At 40.0% G+C, this 18,585-nt stretch overlaps 1 protein-coding gene across 1 annotated transcript in view; it reads right to left on the bottom strand.

The window, feature by feature from the left end:
- Window positions 1-18,585, bottom strand: part of LOC122796735 (desmoglein-2-like) — a 1,204,637-nt gene that overhangs the window by 681,333 nt on the left and 504,719 nt on the right. The window contains exon 6 of the mRNA XM_044065444.1: window positions 2,797-2,951. Within this exon, the coding sequence (XP_043921379.1) occupies window positions 2,797-2,951 (155 nt within the window). The remainder of the gene's footprint in view (window positions 1-2,796; window positions 2,952-18,585) is intronic.

Raw genomic sequence — 18,585 nt, 5'->3', positions numbered from 1 at the left:
TGGATAGTATTTCATATCTGTGTCTGCTATGCCATTTCTGTCCATCTAACTATACTTTTACACCCCTGTTGCCTGTTTAAATCCTGTACACAGAATTTTTACGTGTACACTATGGACACCAACACTGGGTCTGCAGGGCTGCCTATCTGCTTGCTGGATCACTCTACCCCCCTTATTTGCATAAACATCACCTGTTTATATGTTGATTTGCATTCCACGGGTACTTCTATGTTGGTGCATGCATGCTCGCCACCCAGCTCTGTTAAATGGATCGCAAACCTGCTTACTTTCATGTAAGCAGCATGCCATGATGCCTACATGGAAAAAAGTCCATATAGGATTTATTAACTCCCCCCATTGTTGTTGCCTCACATCCCCTGTTAATTATATATATATCTTAACTCAGAGATTGCATAATTCTTGTGGAAAGGGCAAATTTGCCAACCTCAAGAATTGCCCAAACAATTATCTTTGTTGACAGATATTGACGATCTCTTTAGTTGACCAAATGGTCTCTACTAAATGTATGCCAATCAAAACACTGTTTGACAAAAGTAGCAGAACCCATATATGGATATGTGTGTGTATATCTATCTATCTATCTATATATATATGTATATATATATATATATATATATATATATATATATAGATATACACACACACACACACACACACACACACACACACACACACACACACACACACACACACACACACACAAACACACACATAGATAGCACTGCGAATTAAGTTAGCAAACTGAGTCCTATATACAGGAAAAACAGACTACCGCGTCATCTAAAGAGACACATAGAAACAGTCCCACTTAGGGGTAAACTATACATTTCCCACCAAAAGTATTGGTACAGACATCTCAGTACATTAGTACTTAGCCTTTTTCCCCACAAATGGCCACATAGCTCTCAACCTCATAGCACATGAATCAAAAATTAAGTCCAAAGTTATGGAGAACAAAGGTGCAGAATTAGGGACAGGTTTAAAGCAATGCTCTTAAATGCTTAAACAAGGTAATGAAATAACAAGTATTACATCCGCATGTGTTTGCTTAAGGATGTGGCATCTGAAACTCAAATATCTGGGTTCTACTTTCAAATCTCAAAATACAGAAATATCGAATTTCAGTATCTCAAGACAACAATCACAAAAAGTCACTACAACAAAACACTAAAAAAAAAACAATGTCACTATACTGAAATTTTATAATACAGAATTTTCAGTATGAGTTGCTCTGTTTTCACTTGCACCTGCCAACATGCAAATAAAACACAAACATGACCAACCTCCCTACACCATCAAAACCCAAAACAACACACACACCATCAGAATCCTAGAAATCTATATCTATGCAGGGAGGCAAGCCCCCCTGTACCCCCTGCTAATTATATATATCAACTCCAAGGTCGCACTGCCTAGAAAAAAAAAAAAAAAACCTATTGTAATGTGCCCTACACTTCCATTGCATACATTCATACCCATACGCAAGAGAAACACATATACACATCTACAAAAATCTCCACTTTTAAAACTAATGCACACAAACTTTCACCTACCTACCCCGAACTAATCCTAACATTACCCAACAAATTAAAACATCAAACATTTCTACACAAAGCCCTTAAACACTAGATACCTACCTGAAGTTTCTGCATGTAACCGAACATCACCTTCCATATCCACATCCCAAAAACCACTATACCTTAAAGGGACAGCATAAAATTTACAAAAGACTGCACCGCAAGTACTATGCCATCAACATTCTAGGATTCGTTAATTTGAATTTCCGAACAACTGAATTTTTGTGATTGTCATCTTGAGATACTGAAATTTGATATTTCAATATTTCAAGATTTGAAAGTAGATCCAATATCTGATATTATTTAGTGATTGCAGTCCTCAATGATATGCCAGGAAAACAGAAAATGTATTTGGAATGGGCTGAAAATATGAGGCAAATCAGGGAAATTCTGCCAAATTAGGGACAGTGGACAGGAATGCAGATCAGTCATGCTTTTCGAGCAAAAGGTTTAGCATGTAAAAGGGGTCATTGGTTATTACAAACAATAAACAAAATCTGAAGAAATACAACTGAATGTCTTCCAATTAATGTAGATATGAGAAAAAGAAAACAAGTATTTCAAGCATCACAAAATGATTGCATAAAACTCCAGTCGAGATCAAAACAGTGAGGGCCATTGACCCATGTCAAATCATAGGGTTAGCTTAAAGAAATAATACACTACAACTCAATGTTAATATATAATACAGTGAAAACATGAAACAAGGTAGACTTCATAGAGAATATCACAATGTTAGAGTTCTGGTGAAGCTATTTATTAGAAACATGCTAGATTACATGATTAAAACATGATTTTACTGTATGATATTCATAATTAAAAGTTGTCTTTGATTATACCAGTAAAACCCCAGCATTTTGTTGAAGAACTGATTTTCATGATATATAAATGGAGTTTTTAGAATTGTATCGCAAACAAAGAAGTGTCTACAAATGCCATTAAATTCAACAAATTTGTACTATATTCATGCACTTTGCTTTGCAAATTGTATGCCATGTAGACAAGTGGTACACATGCATTAATGCTATACTAAGATAAAACAGATGAGGGAGACACTGAAGGAAATGTGGAGGGTGGAAGACATAGAAAATTAGAATAAAGAAAGTTAAGGAAATGGAATAGATTTATACATAATATGTAAAAATACATTATGACAATTCCAGGTTAACAGTGGTGCAAATATTGATACTTATTTTACCTCGCGGTCAAGATACGGATTTCCTGGAAAAATCTTTCCACTTGCTTCATCTACTCTGAACATTTTCGTTTCATGTCTGACAAAATATGAAAGCTTTGTGTTGAGGGTGTTTGGTTCATCAGCATCTGTCGCATGCAGTGTTGTTATTAATGTAACTTAAAAGTAAAATGGAAAAAAATTAAATTAGTTCTTGACTGTGCAACATGTATATAATCTAATAATGAGCAAAATCCATGTTCTATTAATTGAATGCATATTTATTTCATTTATACTGATAGACTAAATATATCTAGTCATTTTATTACTTTTGCCATGGTAAATTCATACCATTGCATAAATGTTGGTGTTAGTGTACTTAAATTGTATTTCCTTTACACAATTATTTCTGAACTGGATAACAACATTCTGCCAACTGTTTATTTTCAGTGTATTCATATTCTTTCATTATTGTTGAACTTTTTCTTACTGACAGGCATTCATAACAAAACAAAATCAAGCAATTTAAATATAGCCTGTACACAAATGCAGTCCTTTATTCAGAAATGGATATATTTGAAAACAGACCTATACAATAATGCTAGAAAAAAATAAAGTGAATATCACAGGTTGAACAAACAGGCACAGGCAAAGGGTTATTGGAGATAATTTTATTCTACAGAAACGTTTGGCATTAAGCAATAGGATTTTTTTTCTGAATAAAGAAACTCATGATGAAGTGCAAAGCAACTTACATTGTAATTCTGAGTGTTTTGTCAGAGAACAGAGGGTTGAGGTGACTTTAAATTGCAGAGAAACAGTGGATCTGTTAAAGAACGTTGACAAAGGAGCAGATGCATTGCTTAAAATAGCTGAGTTGTGGATTTTTTTAAAAGAGAAAAGAGACAGAAGTCCATTTAGCATAGCTGGGCTGCTGCAACTGAAGAACTTCTGTTGCAGGCCATTCTGATATAATGAATAAACTACGTGGTGTGAAAAGTGCTGCTTAGTGGGCTGAAAAATCTGAGCATGGACAATTTCTCAAACAAACTTGGAAGAAGCTAAGGAGCATCTTTACCTAGAACTTTATGTGGTGATCTAGCTTGATTAGAGCAGCTGAAATCCTGTAGCAGTATTTATGAAAAGCATCACTGAAATAACAGAAGTAGTGATAGATACCTTTAAGCAAACAGAGGGTATGAATTGTTAGCCAATCGCTGGCTGGCTGACACAAAGTCCAGGCAGTTATCCAAGGTAAGAGGAAAAGGATGAGACTGATAAAATTCTGAGCTAAGTATTTTTTGGTGCCAGTGCTATGAGGTAGCAGAAGGGCAGACAAAGGAAGACTGTGCAGACAGACAAAGATTAAATACTAAGACATTTAATTGGCATTGCTATCAATGTGATCAATACCAAAGAATGTGATAATCACTCTCATGATGGCTACCAAGAATGAAAAAATCTTCAGATCATATCAGGTATTGATATCAATACAATGAAGGCACCTTGTGTATTAAGTACTATAACAAGGTTATAAAATACCATAAGATAGGCCAAAAAGGGCTGCAAGATGGATTCCTACAGAATCCCACAATGTAGGTAGGTGAAATGATAATGTACTAGGGCTAATTATTGACTGTATCATTTTCATTATATTTCGTTTATACTAAGACTTTAGATTTAATTATTTTACTGACAGACAGATCAAAACTACCTGAATGTTACAGCCGCAGCCCAAAGTTATACACACATAGGTCGCTAAAGCTAAAAGGGTAGTTGTAACAATGGCTCTGGTTCTGAAACTATACTGTTCCAGACTTGTGTAAATGATGGATAAGTAAGGAATAAAATGTACTTTCTCCATTTATTCAGTGGCACTAGGGAAGTAGATGAAGAACAGTGTGTTTCTTTTTATAAGTCAGTAGCATGCCTTCCTACTTTTTCTATGAGATTGTCTAAATTTGCATTAATAACTGAGTTTCTAACAAGTTAGCTAGATGTTTAAATTAGAAATCTCATATCATTTATAAGTGTGCATATAGAATGTCGGATACTTGCTAAAGGGATAGACTATTTAATTTCCAGAACCTTTCCATCCAAAAAATTTCATACGCTTAATGGTAAATGGATAAAATCTTACAGGTGAGCATTATGCAATAGCTCAAGACATACAAACATGACCAAACAGAAAAACACATTCTGCAGAATGTCTGCAGTGCTTTTTTGCGGTTTGTTAGAATCTGTAGAGCCGAGGTTAAATGAGGTATTTGTGATAAAATCTGCACTGTAAATGGAAGTGGAAAGGAAAAATTATCGAGAAATGGAATTGAGAAAATCATCAGGAAAACAGAAGTGGAAATAAAAAAAAATATCAGGACATAATAAAAAGCACTGAATAATAAAATTAGGTTGCATGTGAACTGCAGTTAATGGCTGCACTTAATAATGAGAGTTTATTAAACCAGTAATCCACAACTGTCTATGGGTATATCAGGATTTACCCACAGTTGGAGTAGTTTGATCACAAGCGATGAAGCCCAAGTGATTAAACAAATCCAACTGTGGGTAAATCCTGATATACCCACACACAGGCATGGGTTATTGCTTTTATATAATGATGTTATTTAAATAAGAATTTGCTTACCTTTCTTAAATAATTTCTTTGTATAATAGCACTGTAGTGTTCCTCCACGTTCTTCCTTGTCCACCGATGTACTTACTTTGCATGTGTGATTTAAGTTCCCATGCTTGCACACTATATCAGTTTAGTGCAAAGGAGAAGAGTGAATCTCTACTGCTGTTTTTTTATCTGCTGAGATTTTCCAAGGGAAAGTGCAGAAATACAGGGAGAATCAGATACATTTCTGATTGTTTAATTTTGCAGAATGGACCTGATTTTTCTCATAGTTTGTTCTGTCCCTCAGCATATACCAATAGAAAAGTCTGGCCACCCAATAGTACTTCAAGGGATGAACTTTCTTCTATTAATATATACACTTGATTTAAAATGAGCATGCTGGTTTGGCTGTCCAATCAGTGTGCCTGTTTTTGAATAGTAATAAATAGTCATTGCGGACAAAATAAGAGTCATGGGAGCCAAATATGTCTCTTTTGTAGAAAGCCAGTAAAACAAACAGTCATGTTTTTTTCATGACTGCTGGAGTGACAGGAGAGTGACTGGGGTCTAGCAGGATGGTCGGGAAGGTAAGGCCTAGGTAGGCATTGTTGTTATGGTAGGGACTGTGCATAAACTGTTCTCTTAGTGCCTGGTGTGGTGGAGGACTGACAATTTATGGATTTTTTTATATATTGCAAGAGGATAATGTTATTATTTTTCCTACAAAGTAGTACCAGTGTGGCAATTAAAAGAGAAATTATGCACTGAGTCCTGGGATAATGATGTAGTAAGATCTTGAGGCTCAGCTGTGAAGGTGATACTGATAATTTTTAAGTTGTATTTGTATTGTGGCTGATTGAATATTTTTCAAAGCCATCCATGACCTGATGAGAAATGTGCTATGAGAAAGTGGATGTGTAAGATGAATCTCTAACATGCATATAATAGCTTAGCATTCTAACGCATGCTGTATAACATATAGACTAGCCCTAGGATTTAATAAAATCCATGTAGGCACCGTGTAGAGCCTACACTTAATTATATCATGTCTGTGTACATAGTTCCTCCTCGGCAGTGTGCCATGCATATTAATCATGGAGCATTGCCAAGGGACAGCCGTGGAACATGGTTATTGAATCAGTATAGGAAATGTAGTGCTACTTGTGTTCACAGATGAGTAAGACACTCCCTGCACTATCCAAGTGTATTATTTCAATGTTATGTATTTTTTTTTTTGCTGGTGCGGCGTGGAGAACAGCAATACTAGGTGGTGCCAAGACACCTGCCAGACATTTAAACATAGAAACCAGATGTATGTAATTATTTAATTATTGACATGCCTTGTTTAAGCCTAGCTGAGCAGGTATGCACAGTGTGGTGCAGTACTCAGAACTGTTTATTGGTAGCTCAGAGGTATATGTAAAGGTATAGAGAAATTCCACATATCCACATAGCTAAATGGATAGAGTGATGGCCTCATGTGCAGTAGGTCCAGGGTTTAAACACATGGAAGGAAGAATTCATTTTGAAATACAAATTATGCCAATTATTTTAAATTATGGCCTGCTGCACTCTGCTAAGCTCTGCTAAGATGTGCTAAGCACTGCAAAAACACAATAACAGTTGAAAATGTTTATGCACTGCTTGGCTCCACTTGATTGGTTGGTGCACTGTTAAGCACTGCTAAGCATATGCATCTGTGAGTTTTTGTGATGCTTCGCTGAACTGCGCTGGTTTGTACGGTGCTAAGCAATGCAGCACTTTTTTTAAATGTTGCCCAATGTTGCCCAATGGCGTGTAAGGATGGGAAAACAGGCTATACTAAGCCCAATACTGCATAATCCATTGGAGTTCTGACTCTAAAGTGTACTATGGCAGATGTTGGTGAGGGTGCATGCTTCCAGGCACAGCACTGGAGTATTTTGAAGTCCAGAGTCATGGTTGGACTCCTAGTAAAACACATGATGGCCATCTGACACATCTAGGTTTCCAGGGCTTGGAGTGCAAGGCAGAGGCCTGGGATTGGCTGGCAAGGGACCTCACCAGTGTTACTGGTATCCACCACATAGGTGAGCAGTGTTGTCACCACCATGATGACCTGAAAAGGCAAAAAAGGGATCTATTGGACACCTGGGTCCAAGAAGCTCAGGCAGGGAATGCCCCACAAGTATGTGAGTAATTTTTCCTCTTTTTCACCAATATCTAATCTGAATGTCTGCTAAACTGGTATGCATAATGGTGTGCTTCCCTCCCAACAGCTGCCGAGAAAAGGAATTGCTACATCAAGGTGCATGTGGGGCACGTGGCCAGGTTGTGCTGTGAGTGTCGTGAGTATGGATATATTATGCTAACTGTACTGAAATAAGCAAGAAAGAGTAAAGCATTAAAGCAATAAAGTATATACAATAAAGTTTGTATTGCAATAAATGTGGACTTAGAGCTGTAGTGCAATAAATAAATAATGCCAACTGTAGTGCAATAAAAACATCAAAACAATACCATTAACTGCATTAAAGTATATACAATAAAGTCTGTAGTGCAATAAATGTGGAATAAGAGCTGTATTGCAAGACCTGAATAATGACAACTGTTTTGTAATAAAAACATCAAAACAATACCAGTAACTGCATTAAAGTATATACAATAAAGTCTGTAGTGCAATGAGTGTGGAATTAGAGCTATTTTGCAAAATATGAAAACTGTCAACTGTTCTGCAGTAGCACATGACCCAATACCAATAACACCAAGGTAAATTGTGGACATCAAGATTGTTTTGTTTTAACCATTGCAGTACATCAGGCTATAAGGTAAGAGGTTGCAGTCAATTATTACATTGTAATAGCTGTAGAATGCAACTATAATGACTACAAAATGTATTGTTTAACATGTATAATACCATTCAAGGCTGTTTCTAGACCAATATTGTTCACATAATGCTCTATCATCCACAAACAGCAGGTAAGCAAGGTATATGGGTGAGGTAGACAACTCATGATCTGATATCGTTTGTTGGCTTCATAGATATTTCAACCCACTAACAATGTATTGTGTACACCTGCATTCTATATAGTAATGTAAAGATTACCTACTATCTCTGTCATGCTTGTACTTCATGTATGTGTGTTCTACTGCCACTGTAGTCTAGTATAAAACTATAATACTACTTACCAGATCATATTTTGATTTCAAGTTAGCTCTAGGCAAATAACAGTCAGTCAGTAATCAAAAGTCACTCAGTAGCACAGTTTGTTAAATGCTCTGTATGTAGTACATTTTGCCACACACAGACCAGGGTTCAAATCCAGTGCTGTGTAGCACTAAAAATTACAGTACTGATGTGATCCCCAGGGTGAATTTCCTATTTCCCATCCAATCATCAAGGTTCCTTTTGAAGAGGGCCAAGGAGGAATTCTGCTTGACATGTATGGGCAGTCTATTCCAGAGTATGGGGAGTCTCTGGGTCAGGAACCTATCCCTCCAGCATGTTTTGTTCACTGTGATGACAAGGTTTAGATCCCTGGAGCGTGTGGTGCTGAGGGACTGGGATTTCTTTAAGTAGAGTATGTCCAACAACTCAGGGTTTGACATGGCTTTGTATGTTAAGCAGAAAGTGCCTCTGAGTAGACAATATGCCACAGAGTATAGCTGGAGTTTTTTTAGATGGTCAGCATAGGGCAGCTGCTTTAGGCCTGTGATTCTTTTAGTGAGGTATTTCTGTGGCCTTTCCAGCTGTGGCAGATGTCTTATGAGGTACATATCAAATGGAGCATTGTACTCTATAATGGGTCTAATGATGGATGAGTACAGTGGGACAATAACCTCCTTTTTCTGGATGAAAAGCCCTTAGTGATGAGGTGTGCCACATAGAAGGATTTCCTGACTGTTGTGGTGATGTGGTTATTGAAGGTGAGACTACTGTCCACCTGTGTCCCTAAGTCTCTCATCACTCTTTCGGTGTTTAGTGTACTGCCACCTATGTGGTAATTCATGGCTGCATGGTTTTTCCCAAAGGGGATAACCATACATTTCTTGGCACTAAGCTTGAGCCCATGGCTCTGGCACCAAGCATCTGTTTCTGTAAGGCCCTTTTGTAGAATATCCACATAATTTGGGGATTCAATAATGGCTCCCAGTTTGCAGTCATCTGTGAACTTTGTTATCCAGAGTCCCTTAGTGTTGGCCTGTACTTCAGAGAAGTAGATGCCAAACAAGAGCAGTCCCAGGACTAAACCCTGATGTACTCCACTTGTCTGGAGTTGGATTTGGAGTCAGCTACTTTTACAGTCTGGGTTCTGTCAGTAAGCTAGTTGGCAACCAATTGAGTGATGTAGGGATTTATGCCCAACTTAGTTTATCTATGATTCCAGAGTGGGGGATGGTGTTGAAGGGCTTGGTGAGGTCCAGATAGGCTGTGTGGACTGCCTTACCCTCGTCCACAGCTCTGGAAATTGATTCGAAGAAGTCAATCAGGTTCAGGAGGCAAGCTCGGCCCTTCACAAACCCAAACTGGGTGGGGTCCAGTGTTTGAAAGTTGCCAATATCTATGTTTATAAGTTCCATGATAATGCATTCCATGCCCTTGCAGATCAGGCTCATCAGACTGATGGGACGGTAGTTCCTGGCATCCAAGGTGGATCCCCCCTTGTGGAGTGGGTTAACTGTAGCTGTGTGCCACTCAGTGGGCATGAAGCCTGAGGTGAGGCTATGAATAAACATGACATTTAGTTGAGGTGCCAGTTGATTTTGTAGTTCATGTAGTACACAGCCTGCAATGTCATCTGGTCCCATGGATGCTGTATTCTTAGCTTTGGAGAGTGCAGTTTCTACCTGTGTGGCCATAATTACCGGAGTTTGGCAATCTTTTGGTATTGAGATCTTTAGGGGCTGAGAGGGGGATGAAGTTGGCACTAAATCAATCTGCCAGGATATTAGCAATACCATTGGGATCAGTATATTTAATGCTATTCTGTTGTAGCTCAGAGCAGAACTGAGCATTGCCATTTAGATTCTTGATATAACTATAGAATGCCTTGTGGTTGTCTTTGGAATATTTGGCAATTTTATTTTCATAACTAGCTTTGGAGGATTTTATGAGGGGATCTCAGATTCTTATTGAGGCTGGTAAAGGAGTTTTTTGCATCCTGGGATTTTCATCTTTTCTGCAACAGTTTCTTCCATCTGTTGTATAGTTTGTTTATGGCAGGAGACCACCAGATTGGCTTCCTTTTTTTGGAGGAGAGCATCTTGGTTCTATTTGGGATGGACTGATTCATGCACGAGTGGATGTGCTCGCACAGTGCCTTAGAGTAAGATTCAGCAGTCGAACTTTCAGCTCCCATCTGCATGGGTGCCATGAAGTTTTTCACTTCTGACTTAAGTAGCATGAAGTTGGCTTTGGAGAAGTTTTTTTTATAGAGGTTTCCTTACTGGGGGGTGGGGATGGGATGTGGATGTCAAGGGTGATTTGCTTATGGTCAGACCTGATCAATGAGGGAGTGACCACTGGTGTGGAGCATCTATCTCCCATGTTGGTAATGACCAGGTCTAGGATATTGGAGCCCCTGGTGGGACAATGGATTAGTTGATCCAGGGCATTGGCATTTATGAATTCCAAGAACCGTTGGGAAAAGGTGTTGGTACCCGAATAGTTTTCCCAGTTAATGGCAGGGAAGTTGAAATCACCTAGTATTAGGGCGTTTGGTTGTATCTTAACATTTTCCAGCATGTTTAGAAAGGTATAGTGAGAATCTTGGGGCATGGTGGGGGATCTGTAGCAAGCTACAATTTTGATTGCAGTCTTACCTAGTGTTAATTGCACCTGGAGAATTTCAGATGCATTGTGTTGGGCAACTAACCTGAAGGTGTGAATATCCTTGGTGAATATGGACACTCCTCCACCTTTAGTGTTTCAGTCTTGGTTTGGTGGCTGAAAAGTGTGGTAAGAGTTGTAGCCTGGTATTGCAGGGGTGCTCTCTGGAGTCTTGAACCAGGTCTCAGTTACTGCATAGATATCGATGTTCTCTATTTTTAGGAGTGCCTTTAGAGAGTGCATTTCGAGGTTTAGACATCTAGCATTGAGTAGCATTACCTTCATATTTTGCATGCATGTATGTGTTACAGTGGTGGTTTTGTCCTTTGAACCTTGCCTAAAAAGGTACTATAGGGTGGCAAGAGCTTTAGCCAGTAACCTGAATCCCAGGGGTGACAGGTGCAGACCATCTCTGGCAAAACATTGTGGTTTGTCGATCATGTTGTCCCAGGCAGACAGATAGTGAATCCCCTTTGAATCACAAAAGCAGCTTAGCGAATTGTTGAAGTCAATCATTTTGTCCTTATACTGTGGTATCATTCTAGGCAAAGGCAGAATGCTACTCAGGGCTAGGGTCATATCTGCCTGGGCCACATGATCCGAGAGTTCTTCCATGTTTCTTTTCATGTAGTCCAGGGAGGTACGTTTTAAGTCATTCACTCCAACATGGACAATGACAGAGTCGTATTTGTACTTGTTGTGGAGTAACTTGAGTGCATGGGTTATGTGGTGGATCCTGGCACCCGACAGGCAGCTGACTGTAATTTTTCTCCTTGCTCAGCCTGGTGAGTGGGACATCAGTGTGTCTGACTATAGAGTCACCTATGACTAAAGTTTTGGGTACGTTGTCTTGTCTTAGGGGCTGTTGTTGGGTAGCACACTGGTGTTGTGAGCTATGTGTCACTTTGGTTATGACTGGTGTTTGCATTTCAGCTTCGGAGGTCCTTGTTGCTTGGGCAGGTTAATATTAAGGGCCTCCGCATATCTGGGTTTAGTGTTGCTATGTGTGGGTGTTGATGGTGTGGGTTTTGAAGGGCTATGTGTTGCTTGAGGTGTAGTGCAGGTGTTAACCTTCTCCTCTTGACTGTCTAGCACAATCTTGGCTGGAGAGAGCTTTGTTTCCAGTTTTACATCTCTCACAGGTTTTAGTGTTGGGTGGTAGGAGGAGAGGGTTGTTTGTGTACATGAGGCAGTTGCTGCATTGTCCCAGTATCTCCAGATTCACCAGGTGAACAGGAGAAATCACCGGAAGCTGTCCCTTAGACATGCCTGTTTAGGTGCTTTTTTTGTAAAGTACAAGAGCTGTTTTCCCTTACCTTTGCAAGGTACTTTGCAATTATAGGCTGTTTAGTGCCTATGATTAATTTCACCTTATTAACAAGGAGAGTTGAGAGCTTGTATCAGTTTAAGGCTTCCTAGTGCCTCTTCTCTCCACAGGAACTACAGGTAAATGGGTGAGGGATCCAATATTATGATTAAATAATTGTGTGTTTAGATGTCACAGACTCTTAAAATCATTAGCAAGAATGTGAAAATATAGCATAAAATAAAGGAAATAAGTATAATAATAATAAAATAAAATAACAGAAATAAAATGTGTAATCTTGGTATGGCTATATGCCCGGAGTGTCTGTTAAATTTTGCTGCAGCCATTTCATACATTTCATACAGATGTCCTCAACAGTCACTGCTATTGGGTTCTATCCCTATGCCTGCCAAGGAAGGCATGATAGTCATTTAGTTTCTGCACTGTACACATACATGTTTCTCAAGTATCACGCTGTCACATAATGTAATTAGTAGTGAATAATCCATCTGCCACAGGATTAAATTCTAAATGATTACCTAAATTACAAATTTTATCAGCCCACAGTACACCTTGGTAGTTATATAGGTCCACCTGATGTGCAAGTTATGTACCCACAGTTTTTACTGGTTGGCCCATACTGTCTCATGTGAATAGATTGAGAGGTATGTACATGCTACAGCAGTAACAGGGGACTTGTACATATAAAGACAGGACAGACCTGTAGAGTAGATAGTAGTACTGTTGTCAAGTAAATAGCCTATAATGGTACTAATGGACTATTTTTTCTCTCTTTGTCCACCCCTTTATCTTCATTTATTGCTATTCAATGGTTATGGTTTTCTATTAACATATGTTGTTACATTAACTGTATGTTGGGGCATGTGTTTTATTTATTGTTATGTATTATAATGGTTGCATATTAACATATCTTGTATTACCTATTTTGTTGGCCTTAGGCTGTAATTGTTATTGGCATGCTGTTTACATACTAACTGTTCAGTTATTTATTGTTGTGTTCCACATAATATGCATTGATATGTAATTGGGTTATTTCCACTGTTCTGTTATGCTCTTATTACTAACAATATGTTTTGTTCATAACTAACCTATACTTACTGCTATACCTCCATCACCACAGACTATCAGGGTAGGCTGGCTCCTGGTGATCTGCCTACCTTGCCTGAATTGGCCATGGCACTGGGTCCTGGCACATCTGGGACCCAGGCTAGAGGTGCCCCTCCACTGCCCCTGCACCACCTGTTGCATCAGGTGGAACCACCTCAGGGGACTGGGCCCGGCCTCCCCCTGGGAGCAGTGGTGGAGGGGCTGCAGTCACCCAACAGCAACTACCAGTCATTGTGTGCAGGATCATTCATTGGACCTATGAAAGTTGCCTGCACCAGATTGAGGGCACACTGGCCAACCTGGTGGGGCAGGCTGGCCCTGGCACCCAGCCTCCAGCACAGTCACCTCCAGGGCAGTGAAGGAGCAGTGTGGACTGCCCATAGATGGGAACGACAGTCACACAGCTGCTGTCTGGAGGCATGTGCTACTCCAATTAAACAACACCCTCCCCATCCAAGGTGTTTACCGTCTCATGTGTCACACACCAGTCCTGTCTGCTGTCTTGTCCATCTTGTCTATCTGCAATCACATCCTGTCCTACCCAATTTACCTCTTCACATGTACCTATGTCCCTTCCCCAACATTCTACTCTCTCCTTAAAAAAATGGGCACCTGCCCCACAAATACTGCCCCATACATAGCTTTCCATTTCACACACATGTCCACTGGAGACAGCTAATTTGGTCCAATTGGCTTGACAACACATTTATGTTGTCCTCACCCATATCTCTGGGGTTCGAAGTTCCAAATTCATTTACAAAATCTGTCAAATGCACAGCTGTTGGTGTACAAGAAATGGATAACTATGGTTCTTTCCTGCACCCTTCCTGCACATCCCTACCTGCCTTTCACTATGTTTTTTCTCCTGCTTACCCCCATTTCACCACTGTCCTATCCCCCCTTTTTCTTTTCTTTTTAATTTTTTTAGCGTGGATTTGTATGGAGCTAAGTGAAGTGGTGTAGTGCGTTGCATTGCACCGCTTCACTTAGCTAAGCTTAAATGAGCTTTAATGATCCTATGTGTTTCTCACATTGTTAGTCACATGTACAAAATAATCACCTCTGCCATGTTTTGAATACAGGCCCCTGTTAACTATAGCCTACTGCATTAACCCACCATGCCACACAGATCTTAACTAAAATTGTGTTTCGAGCAAAACATGCTGATTGCCACTGACAGTCATTATGTATGTCTTAGTGGAGCTGTGTCACATGCTGCACTGTGTAAACTGAAATTAAAACTAATGGGAAAAATGGGAGTGTACCTTAGACTCTGGTACAATAATACAGCAGTTGACAGCCAAATAAATAATAATGGAAGTACATGAGGCTGGGATAGCAGGTAAATGTTCCCTTTTATCAGCAACATGTTTAAACACATCTGCTAAGGCATCAATGGCAAAGTACATATGTTCAACTGGGACCCTGATGCAGAAAAACAGCATTTGAAAGCCATGCACATACTGATAGATGCAGACTATGTGTGTAACAGCCTGTATGTCTGCACAGATATCTTGCAAATACACCTGCTGTATCACTGACTCAGTTGCTGAGTCTGTTAAATGCCTTGCATGCAGTACATTTTGCCACACACAGTCCTGGGTTCAAATCCAGAGTGTTTCACTTTAATTACATTGTTTTGAAGACAGCAAGTAATGACTGAGTCATGCAATTTCAATCTCCACAGGTTACTGCTACTGAATTATCTGCTACCCATTTTTCCAAGTCAAAGGCCTGCAGGTAGAGACACATTGCACATATCCGTAAAGCCTAACTATATGTCACCTACTACTCTGTTATTGACACTGCTGCATAACAGATGTACCTTAAGCACATGCCTCAATTGCACTGTAAAGGGTACCCTTACCCTAGCTCTGCTGTAGTAAAAGGGCTGCCACAGTTAGCATACAGCTTCCTGTCCTCCAAAGTGTTCACACTCCCCCTATGTGTTCTAAGCTGCAGCAGGATAAGGTAGCTGCTACAGACCTACCATACCTCCCAACCCCCTAGAACAAGAGATCTGGATGCAACCATACATAATGGGGGGGGGGGCAAAGCCCCAGAGATAGGGACATGTTTAACAGTTCCTACAAGACAGTAAGTTGATATAATAGCAGCTACTGCCTTAGCATGCATATTCTGACAGGTATGAAGTATGACACTCACATGTCTCTCTTCCCTTACTGACCTCAACCCACAATGTTTGCCAGTGAACTGCCAGATGACCACAATGTCATGGGACACTGACCAAGCATATGAGGCAAAATTATGGACATGCTTCATAAATCTCTACAGTGGACAATATTTGTACCTACCCTCTGTGATGCTGTAGTCTCCACACCTCAGTAATGTCCATCTCAAAGACTAAGAAAGGGGGCAAGGCCTACATGAAGACCTTATATATTACACTGTGACAACGTGTCATTGGCTAATAATGATAGTGCAATTCAGCTATTTTTTATGTAATTAGCAATTCTGAGTCACAGATTGTTGCACAGGCAATTACCTATTAATGAGCATTGCCATCAAAAGGCAAGCAACTGGTTATGGGGAACCAGTCTTTATGAGATTTCAGTCACAGAGTATGTGCAAAGCATTTCTGGTGGAAAGATTCAAAAAAGGAATACTGCACTCCACCAGGTATGTAATAGATTGCTCCATATAACATGATGTAAATGGGAGGATGGAGGTATGGAGAATGCGGATTACAGCAGTAGGCTTGTCTTAGATCTTTGGTATTGACATGTCATTGATACTCTGTCCTACACCTACAGGCATGCCTCTCAACTGTCTCTGGTTTCAATCACATCTCAGCTCTGTTCTTGTCAAGCCCTCCTACAATGGTTGGCTGTTGTAGTAAAACTAGTGGATTACACATAAGACATAGTGACAATAACTAAAGGTGTACAGTCCTGTAACATCAAACAATGTACTGTAATTCACCTCCTCTCATTCTGTCAATATGTCACATAAATAATTCTAACATTGTAAAAGTGACCCTGAATGTCCCTGATGTACTTAGGTTAAGTCTCTGTTTCATTGCCCTTTGTCTCTGTTTGTTTGACAGCTATGCCTACCATACTTGTCAACCTCCTACAGCAAGACATCAGCACAAAGCCATACTTAATAGGGGGACAAAGGCCCAAACTCAGTGACAGAGTAGAAATATCGCCCATACAAAGTAAGAACGTGAATAGACTAACATATATTACTGTAGCAGAACTGTTTCCTGAGGGGTATGACGTGTGAAAGTCTGATTTTGTCTTTATTTTTCTGAAATCAATCATCAGTGATTAGCCAGCCATTTGTCAGACTTCCACAAGTTTGTATGAAAAGGACCACATCTATAAGGAAAACATCTTGGCATTCTGCAAACATCTGTATAGTTGAGAGGTATGATGCCTACATGGAACATATACTTCAGCAGGTTTGCTTTGCTTCATGTCATTGTGGCACACTGGTGTTGCAGGACTACCCCCATATAATTGTTGCAATAGCACACTGCTGTTTGTCTGATAGTGGCTGTATGACATATTTGTGGGAATTTGCCCATAGAGGACACACCACAGTAGACTGCAGTGATGGGTGTAGGGACATACAGCAGAATCTGTCATGGAACACAGGGACACAACCCAGTATTGCTACTATCTTGGTGATAGCCACACATGTAGTGTTTTGCTGGACTGTGGGGTATGATGTGTGAGAGAGCAGTGGATAGTGCAGGTCATTATGGATGTGCAGGGTCTGAACAATGTGAACGTCCACATATCTGGTCCTGTAATGTGTTCCCTTCTTGTTGTCTTTCAGGAACCATGTATCGCAGGAGACATCCACCATTCTCAGCTGCAGAGCATGATATTATACTGGATGGCCTCAGACACCATCACATCTTGATTTCCAGGGGTCAGCAGAATCATGAACAGCAGGCAGTATTGTGGGCTGACCATGTGTGGGCTGTTAATCAGATCGGCTATCAGGACAGGACCTATGAGCAGGTCTGACACTAGGCCACAGATATGGTGAATGCTGCATGGCAAAGGGCAGCTGCTGTTGCCAGGGATCGTGCTGCCACCGGTGACAGGCCTGCTACGGAACAACAACTGTCATCCAGAGAGGAAGTCCCGGTGAACCTAGGATCAACCAACAGCTCCCAGGCATCCATCGCACAATACATCCTGGAGGTTGGTGCCACAGCATCCACAGAAGAGGAGCATTCAGGTAAGCTTACTGTGTTCACCAGTGTAATACTGTATCAGTCATTGTGCCAGGCTCTACATACCAGTACATTTCTGTGAGGTCTATTTGCATGGGGGGGGGTTATACACAGTTGTGCACACATACTCAGAATGCCAGCAACATAGACATTATCACAGTAGCTACTGTACATGTGGATAAATGCACATATTACCTTGTAGATCTGCGACACTTGGTGGTGTTGATAATATCTCTTCCTCACCTTTTCATAGGTCCATCTGATGTGGCTGAAATCCATTGTCCTGTACTTGGTAAGTGTGATACTGTTGTTTTTTGGATCATATATACCCTAAGAAAGTTAAGGGCTGCCATTTTTCCCTATGTACAGCTGTTGTGCTTAGCCAGAGTAGAATATTTGTATGTTCCATTCTGGAACAGTTATGAACAGTGCATTAACTGGGTAATCACAGGTGTGTATTTGTACAAACATTAACATGTTTGCACTTATAGTTATGAGCGACTATGCAGCCTGCTATACATGAGGCAATTACTCCAAGATACCTGTTCAAACACAATAGGGAGATGGTACATACTTGAGGCAGTGATATTACTACTGGCATATAATTCTCAAGATAGGTGTACTGGGTTTTATGTGTAGTTCTGTCACATACACTGTCATATTGCATATCTCACAGGTGTATTGTACTGGCAACATTAACTATATGTAGCTGAAGTGCATGTTATAAAAGGCCTAACTTG

The sequence above is a fragment of the Protopterus annectens genome, chromosome 3.part0, assembly GCF_019279795.1.
Source record: "Protopterus annectens isolate FY-2018-M chromosome 3.part0, PAN1.0, whole genome shotgun sequence".
NCBI classification, from domain to species: Eukaryota; Metazoa; Chordata; order Ceratodontiformes; family Protopteridae; genus Protopterus; species Protopterus annectens.
Note: the sequence above shows the minus strand (reverse complement) of the source record. Positions and strands in the feature narration are given on the sequence as shown.